Here is an 8103-nt window from a genome sequence, read left to right as displayed (position 1 = left end):
GGGGGGGGGGGGGGGGGGGGGGGGGGGGGGGGGGGGGGGGGACAGACCCTTCCCCAGAGAAATCTTGTAACTGGTGGAGACACATCAGAACTGACAGAAGTGGATGAAAATAGTGACCAAAGTTATGAAACAGGTCTGTCTTGTCTGTTCTGAGCCTGGGCCTTATATTCTCTATCTCAATAGAAATTAAAAACCAAAACCAAAAACTGAAAAAAATCTAAGAGTCTTGTGAAAGGGTTCAGGTGAGACACGACCAGATGCAGAGGGTCAGGGGACTATCACACACACAAGGGTTGGGACTCCCCAGCATTTGGGGGGCGTTATGCTTCTTTTCTGCCATGTATATGGGAGAGTGAAGAAATGAAAATCCATTGGGATCAGAGATAAATACCATCACCCATAAGTCAACAGGGTGTGAAGATGAAAGGAGAGGGGGGCACGGTGTCCCTGTACTGGGGTAGGGAGAGGAAACAGAGAAGGCAGAGACAAAGGGAGCCATAGGGCCACCTAGGACACAGTCATAACCAGCAACAACCACAATCAACAATAATGTGTTCACTGAGGAACTTCTACTCTGTGCCGAACATCAACTAGCAGCTTTATAGCTCACTGTTTTTTAAATTTTTAAAAATTATTTAAAAGATTTTTATCTGTTTATTTGAGAGAGAGAACACAAGCAGGAGGGAGAGGGAGAAGCAGACTCCCCACTGAGCAGGGAGCCTGTCGCGGGACTCGTTCCCAGGACTCGGGGATCATGACCCAAGCCAAAGGCAGATGCCTAACTGACTAAGCCATGCAGGTGCCCCTTTATATCTCACTGTTGATCAGGGGTCTTTGTGCTTCAAGTGTTCAAAAACCCAGTCCTGGGGTGGCCGGGTGGCTCAGTTGTTAAGCGTCTGCCTTTGAATCAGGCCACGATCCCAGGGTCCTGGGATCGAGCCCCATATTGGGCTCCCTGCTCAGGAGGAAGCCTGCTTCTCCCTCTCCCACTCCCCCTGCTGTGTTCCCTCTCGCTGTCGCTCTCTCTTTGTTAAATAAATAAATAAAATCTTAAAAAAAAAAAAAGTAAACCAATGGCTCGTGTAAATGAAAAGTTCAGTGGGTCCAGCTTCAATCACAATTGGATCCAGGGATTCAAAAGATGTCATCAGGATTATGTTGCTGTCTCTGGGCTCTGATTTGCCCTGAGAATGAGACTGTGTCCACCCCCCACCCTGCACCTTGCCAAATCCAATCACCCTCTGTGGCAACAGAACAACCCCTGATTTTCAGCTGGCCACCCAAAATAGAAAACATTTCCAGTCTCCCTTGCAGCAAAATGTGGTCATGTGACTAAGTCTTGGCCAATGGGATGTGGGCAAATTCTTTTTCCCCAGGAACTTCGGGTAAAGTCCCAGGATGGAGGCTCATTGGATCCATTTGGGTCCCATGCCCACCCTGAGCCAATCACGGTGCTCCGGGAAACGGAGTGTTCTGACTGGCTAGTCGAGGGAGGGCAGGCGCCAAAGCGCCCCAGGCAGGTGTACCCCTGTGGGGGTGTTTACCCTAGTTTGAGAAGCTCAGCCCAAGTGAATAGCTTTCACCGTGTGTACTATAATTACTTTACAGATTAAAAGAACTGCACATTCCTCGTAAAATAAAATCCCAACAGTAAAAATATCCCAAGAGTAAAACTTTTCCAAAGAAATCACAAATCTCAACCTCCAGAATGTATGTTATTTTACCAATACAGGATCATATGGTACATACTGTCTGGTCACACTGCTACCACCGTGCAAACACTCAACCGCCAGTCACTCTTACGATTATTTATTCCCACCCAGACTGGGAAGAGATGTTGATTAGCACGATAATACCAGTATCTTACGTTTTTGGAATGTTTGCTATGTGCCAAGCCGGGTTTTACAGACAAGAAGGCTGAAGCTCGGATAAGTCACCTGCCGAGGGTCACACAGTAAGAAAGTGTGTCTGCCGCAGAAACCGGCACTGTTCCTGACCCCCAAGTGGCCGCGGGGTGGGGTGGGGGGCCTGAGGGCCCCTGGGGCCTCCCGCGGGACCAGCAGGGCGGCCTCCTCCCGCTTATCTCAGCCCAGGCTGCGTGTGGTCCCGCCCCCTCGGGGCAGCTGCCACTTGGAGGCGCCTGGCCGGGAAGGGCCTGGTCAGCTGTGTCCGGCGGAGGCAGCTGCTGACCCAGCTGTGGATTGTGCCAGGGGCGGAAGGAGGGCAGGGGCCCTGGGCCCCCCGTCGCGGGGGGCTGCATCATGGATCACCTCTGGGCGTACCTCTGGCCTGGAGTCCGCTCTCTCTGTCTCTTGCTCGCTGGGGCCGCCTGGGCTTCCCCACCCAAACCCCTGGACCCCAAGTTTGAAAGTAAAGGTAAGGGTGGATCGGTGTGGGACCCCCGCACTAGGTCCTGGGGGCAAAGCTCAGGCCTGAACTTCCAGCCTGGGTCCTGGGGGCCATATCGAGTTCCGAACCTCCAGTTTAGGTCCTCAGGGCCAAGCTGGTCTCTGAATCTCTTGGACTGGGACCTGGTGTAGCATACTGGGTTCTAAGACTCCAGACTGGGTCTGGAGGGGGACATAAGGTTCCCGTTTTATCTTTCCAGGGAGACTGGGACATGATATATCCTAATGGGACAGGGGCGGTGCTGGGTCTAGGCCTCGACGTCTAGAGTCCCTGAGGAGAGAGGGACCTAGCCGACCCTTCATTGGAGGGAGGGAGGACAAAGCCCGGGTCGAGGCAGAGGGCCCGGGGCCGCTGGCGACTGTAAACATGGTTTGTACGCGGGCGCCAGATCCCTCGGCCTGCCGGGTTGAGGGAAGGGGCGGGGGAGGGGGCCACGGTTGGCGTTATCGGGCCGCCGGCAGCCTGCCGGGGCCGATAGGGGAGCCCGCCACCTCCGCACACATCCAGTGGCTCGCCTGGCCTGGCCTGGGGCGGGGCCGGCAGCGGGAGGCGGAGGCCTGGCTAGCTGCGCGCAGTCCCGCGCGTTGTGGGGCGGGCGGGGATGTGTGTGGGAACAGTAAGGCAAGCAACCTGTGCTTGGGAGTTCGGGGGGCACCACCTCTGGGGACCCTTCGAGGGGCCCCGCTTGGGGTAGAGAGCGAGGCGGGGCTTTTTTCTTATCGGTTCGCACAGGCGGCAGGAGGGAGGGGGGAGGACGCGGTGGCCCGAAGACAGGGTTCCCCCGACCCCCTCCCCTTGTTCCCACCCGCAGCGGCCCTGCTGGCTGCCCGCGGGCCCGAAGAGCTTCTGTGCTTCACCGAACGGTTGGAGGACTTGGTGTGTTTCTGGGAGGAAGCGGCAAGCGCCGGGGTCGGCCCCGACAACTACAGCTTCTTCTACCAGCTCGAGTGAGTGCAGCGGGGCAGGTGGAGCGCCCCCACGCTCTGAGGACGGGGCGGGTGGGCAGGACAGAGCTCGCCCCGGAGCTCACGCTTTGGGACATCTGCTGGAATCGGGGCCGGATGGCACCTGCCCAGGTGGTCACTGGTGGGAAGCCCGCGGGGTCAGGGCTGACACGGCCCCCTAGTGGCTGGGGTTGGAACACTCCCGCGATCTCTGTTGGAGGGCGATCCCAAACTGTAGGGCAGGGACGGCACCCCTCCGATAGGACTAAGGCGTCGCGTGCGTCGGGGCTGGGACGCCCCTTGGTGGTGGTGCCCAAAATGCGCCCACGGTCCAGGCAATAACAACCTGTCGCACCCCCACCCCCAACTTGCCCCGTCGCCTCTCTGGCCCCTTGGCGCACAGGGGTGAGCCATGGAAGCCATGCAGCCTACACCAGGCGCCCACGGCTCGCGGCGCTGTGCGCTTCTGGTGCTCGCTGCCCACGGCCGACACGTCGAGCTTCGTGCCCTTAGAGTTGCGCGTCACAGCGGTATCCTCGGGCGCTCCACGCTATCACCGTATCATCCACATCAACGAAGTAGGTAAGTGCGCAGGGAATGGGGACCTTGTCGGGTGAGGGAGTCACGGTCACCGCCCGCCTGATCAACCCCTCTCCTCAGTGCTCCTGGACCCCCCAGCGGGGCTGCTGGCGCGGCGGGCCGACGAGGGCGGCCACGTGGTACTGCGTTGGCTCCCGCCTCCTGGGGCCCCCGTGGCCAGCCTCATCCGCTACGAAGTGAACATCTCCTCTGGCAACGTCGCGGGGGGCGCACAGAAGGTGAGGCTGCCTCTACCGCCAGCCCCAAAGGCTCCATGGTGGACAGCCCCGCCTCCTCCCTCCAAACCCCGCCCAGATGGTCACCACGGCCCCGCCCCTGGCCGCGCCCCTCCAGGCCCCGCCTCTGACGCCCGTCATCTCCCTGCCCGAGACACCTCCACGCCCACTGACATGTCTTCTTTCCCAGTGCCTCCCCAGCCCACCTGGACCCAATCCCACTTACCCCAGTGTCCCAAATACTAGACCCCTTCAAGGTCCCGACCCTCTAGGCTCTGGCCCCGCCCCTAAATAGCCCGAGTCCGCCCTCTGCTCCCTGGGGCCCCGTCCTGATTGGCCCCGAGCCTTCCTGGAAGCCGCTTCTTGCTTTCAGTGCCCTTCCCCCTCACGGCAGCGCTTGGGAAGCTGTCCTTCCTTTCTTTGATTGGCTCGGTGCCGCCCCCCAGGCTTTTCTCTGCTCGCCCCGCTCCCTCTGGCCACGCCTCTCACCCAGGCCCCGCCCCCAGGTGGAGATCCTGGATGGCCGCACTGAGTGCGTGCTGAGCAACCTTCGGGGCGGAACGCGTTACACCTTCATGGTACGCGCCCGTATGGCCGAGCCGAGCTTCGGTGGCTTCTGGAGCGCCTGGTCCGAGCCTGCGTCGCTGCTGACAGCTAGTGGTGAGGCCCCAGGTAGGGGCGTAGGAGGGGCTAGGGCGGAACATGGGGCATTCCCACCACCCTGACTTTCTGCTCCTCAGACTTGGACCCCCTCATCCTGACGCTCTCCCTCATCCTCGTGCTCATCCTGATACTGCTGGCCGTGCTCGCCCTGCTCTCCCACCGCAGGTGAGCGCCCCATTCGGGCACCTAGCCCAGACTCCTCCCCACCGTTCTTTTGCTATGGAAAGCTAGGCTCAGAGACAGGCAGGCATTTGCCCAGGGACACACAGTGAGGGGTCAGGGGCAAGGCTGGAGTGCAAGCCAGACCAGACCCAGACTCTTAGTTAAAATTCCCTGGGAACATTCACCTGGTTTTCCTTCAACCTCAGTGGCTGCTCCTTGAATTCCTTTGCTCGTTCCTTTTCCCAATTTTATCCACTTTTGTAAAATCCCTGGATGGGCTTAATGGAAAGATTTAACACCCTGAGTGCCTCCTGCCTCTGTTGTGAAGCTCCTTAGATTCTTTACGGTAGGACCAGCCATCCTGAGGTTTTTGGAATTCCCAGCACATAACATGTGGTTTCACGCCCTCAAGCCTAGGCACATGCTATTCCGTCTGCCCGGAATGCCCTTCCTGCCTTGTCTGCCAAGCAGTCTCCTAGATGTCTTTCAAGGCCTTGTTTATTTACTTGGTTGAAAAATACATACGGAGTGCCAACTGTGTGCTAAGCACTGGGGAGAAAGTGGAAAACAAACAAGTCCCTCACCTTGTGGATCTCATAGTTGAGTCAAATAACAAGGGAACCAACAGATATTTGATTATGCATTGTGATATCACAGAAACAAGTGGGGCCTGGGGACATGACAGGATGATCAGGAAAGACCTCTGGGAGGTGACATCAGAATGGAAACCTGAAGGTTGGAAGAAGGCAGTCACATGAAAATTGAAAAGAAACAGCAAGTGCAAAAGCCCTGAGGTGGGAATGAGCTTGGAACATTGAAGCAGCTGCCAAGAAGGGCTCTCTGGCTAGAGCAGAATGTGTTAGGAGAGAGTGGTTAAATGATGAGGTGAGGGAGGTGACAGGGGGTCAGAACATGCCAGGCTGTCTGCAGGGCTGTGGGGAGGAGTTTGAATTTTATTCTGAGTACATTGGGGGAATATTATGGAAAGGAGTGAGAAGGGAAGTAACAACAGTGCATGTTGAACTCCTATGCATCCTTCAAAACCCTGTTCCAGTCACCCACCTATAGGCCTTTGCAGGTGGAAGCCAGAGCCTCTGTTCCTCTGTCCCTATGCATTCTTCTGCCTCCACTGTGGTCACAAGGGGCGAGGACTATCTGTGCCCCTGTGACTGCTCCTAACAGGGTAGTGGTGGGTGTTCAGTGACACATACCCATGTTCTTGGTTCTTTTGGCTTCACCAGGGCTCTGAAGCAGAAGATCTGGCCTGGCATCCCAAGCCCTGAGAGTGAGTTTGAGGGCCTCTTCACCACCCACAAGGGTAACTTCCAGGTAGGTGGCATGGTTGTCCCCTCAGGGCCTGGGGCTTCCCTGCTCCTACGGCTGAACCCCAGGTCTCTGAGCAGGCTGGTGCTGTTTCCCCAGCTGTGGCTCTACCAGAATGAGGGCTGTCTTTGGTGGAGCCCCTGCACTCCCTTTGCAGAGGACCCACCCGCCCCCCTGGAAGTCCTCTCTGAGCGCTGCTGGGGGGCGACACAGGCGGTGGAGCCAGGGGCAGAGGATGAGGGACCCCTGCTGGAGCCAGTGGGCAGTGAATGTACCCAGGACACCTACCTGGTGCTGGACAAGTGGTTGCTGCCCCGGAACCCACCCAGTGAGGATCTCCCACGGCCTGATGGCGATTTGGACATAGTAGCCATGGATAAAGGCTCAGAAGCATCCTCCTGCTCATCTGCTTTGTCCCTGAAGCCTGGGCCAGAGGGGGCCTTGGCTACCAGCTTTGAGTATACCATCCTGGATCCCAGCTCCCAGCTCTTGCGCCCAAGGGCACTGCCCCCTGAGCTGCCCCCCACCCCGCCCCACATAAAGTACCTGTACCTCATGGTGTCTGACTCTGGCATCTCAACTGACTACAGCTCAGGGGGCTCCCAGGGAGCCCGGGGGGACTCATCGAATGGCCCCTTCTCGAACCCTTATGAGAACAGCCTCATCCCAGCCCCTGAGCCTTCACCTCCCAGCTATGTGGCCTGCTCCTAGGACTCCAGCCCTCAGACGTTTGGAGATCCAGCATGACCTCAAGTGCTAGTCCAGGCCTAAGACTTATCGAGCAGGGTTGGTGAGGCCTCCCTCAGGACTAGGGGCATTGCTAACCTCGGCTTTCTGCCCAGTCCATCCTGCTCAGTCCATCCTTGCAGTATTTTAAAATGGAGAGTTGTGTGTGTGTGTATGCATGAATGTGTGTGTATTTTTTTTCCTATCATGACTTCTACAAACATTCTGTAAACCCCATCTTTCCCTGGGCCCAGGCCATAGGGGCAGCAGAAAAAGGCCTTGAGCTCCGTCTGAAATTCTGGATCTGGCAACCTGAATAATAATCATAATAAAACTAATTGGTCAGTATATGTTGTACTAGGTGCCGTAACAAACAACCCCTAAATATGAGTCGCTTTACACATCAATATGCTTTCTCTCTCGTATTTCAATGCAAACCTCTAGGTGAGCAGTCATCTCTGGGATGAGTCAGAAGCCCCGACCCTTCTGGTCTATAGCTTCCCCATCCCCCGGGGCCACCCTGAGGTCTTTAGATGGGTCCTCTGCGTCTTGCCAACCAATAAGCAAAACAAACAGAAGATTTGGTGGGCCATTTTAGGGAGTTAGCCTAAGAAGTAGTAATCATCTCTTCTTCACAAATCCCATTGGCCAGAAATAGTCACAGGACCCCAGCTAGAACCACAGACAGCTGGGGGGAAATGTAGTTCAGCTGTACACCCCGGGAGAGGAAGGTTGTTGAATGAGCCTCTAGCTGGCCTCTGCCACTAATAATGATGACACTGTTTTGTAAGGCTTTGTTTTGAATCAGGCCCTGTTCTAAGAAAGTACTCTGATGTGACCAGTGTCATCAGGTGGCTCATTGGGAGTTCTGGTTTAACCACTTTTTAAAAGTTTGACATAACCGACGAAAGATGAACATATGCAGACCTACTCTACCAATTCCACTTCTAGGTATATACCCTAAAAGGCCTCACAGACATGAACCAGGATATGTGTGCAAGAATGTTCATAAGCAGTAAATAAGTCAATCTGATGAATAAAATGGGGGTATAGTCACCCAT

At 56.3% G+C, this 8103-nt stretch overlaps 1 protein-coding gene across 1 annotated transcript; it reads left to right on the top strand.

Annotated features, from left to right (window-relative positions):
• The first annotated feature begins 2126 nt into the window (after positions 1-2126).
• EPOR (erythropoietin receptor) lies at positions 2127-7393 on the top strand. Its single transcript, XM_032396168.1, has 8 exons — positions 2127-2376; positions 3221-3356; positions 3757-3935; positions 4014-4171; positions 4675-4828; positions 4909-4996; positions 6235-6322; positions 6416-7393. The coding sequence occupies exons 1-8, from the start codon at positions 2262-2264 to the stop codon at positions 7025-7027; spliced, it is 1530 nt and encodes a 509-aa protein (XP_032252059.1). The 5' UTR covers positions 2127-2261; the 3' UTR covers positions 7028-7393.
• Positions 7394-8103: the final 710 nt, after the last annotated feature.

Source organism: Phoca vitulina, unplaced genomic scaffold (genome assembly GCF_004348235.1).
Source record: "Phoca vitulina isolate PV1807 unplaced genomic scaffold, GSC_HSeal_1.0 scaffold89, whole genome shotgun sequence".
NCBI lineage: Eukaryota > Metazoa > Chordata > Mammalia > Carnivora > Phocidae > Phoca > Phoca vitulina.
This window is presented reverse-complemented; position numbering and strand designations above follow the sequence as displayed.

Excerpts from the sequence above, each read along its gene's own strand:
- EPOR (XM_032396168.1), top strand. The coding sequence starts at position 2,262 with ATGGATCACCTCTGGGCGTACCTCTGGCCTGGAGTCCGCTCTCTCTGT. Across the intron at positions 4,172-4,674 it reads TCGCGGGGGGCGCACAGAAG|GTGGAGATCCTGGATGGCCG; the intron begins GTGAGGCTGCCT and ends CCCCGCCCCCAG. Across the intron at positions 4,829-4,908 it reads GTCGCTGCTGACAGCTAGTG|ACTTGGACCCCCTCATCCTG; the intron begins GTGAGGCCCCAG and ends TCTGCTCCTCAG.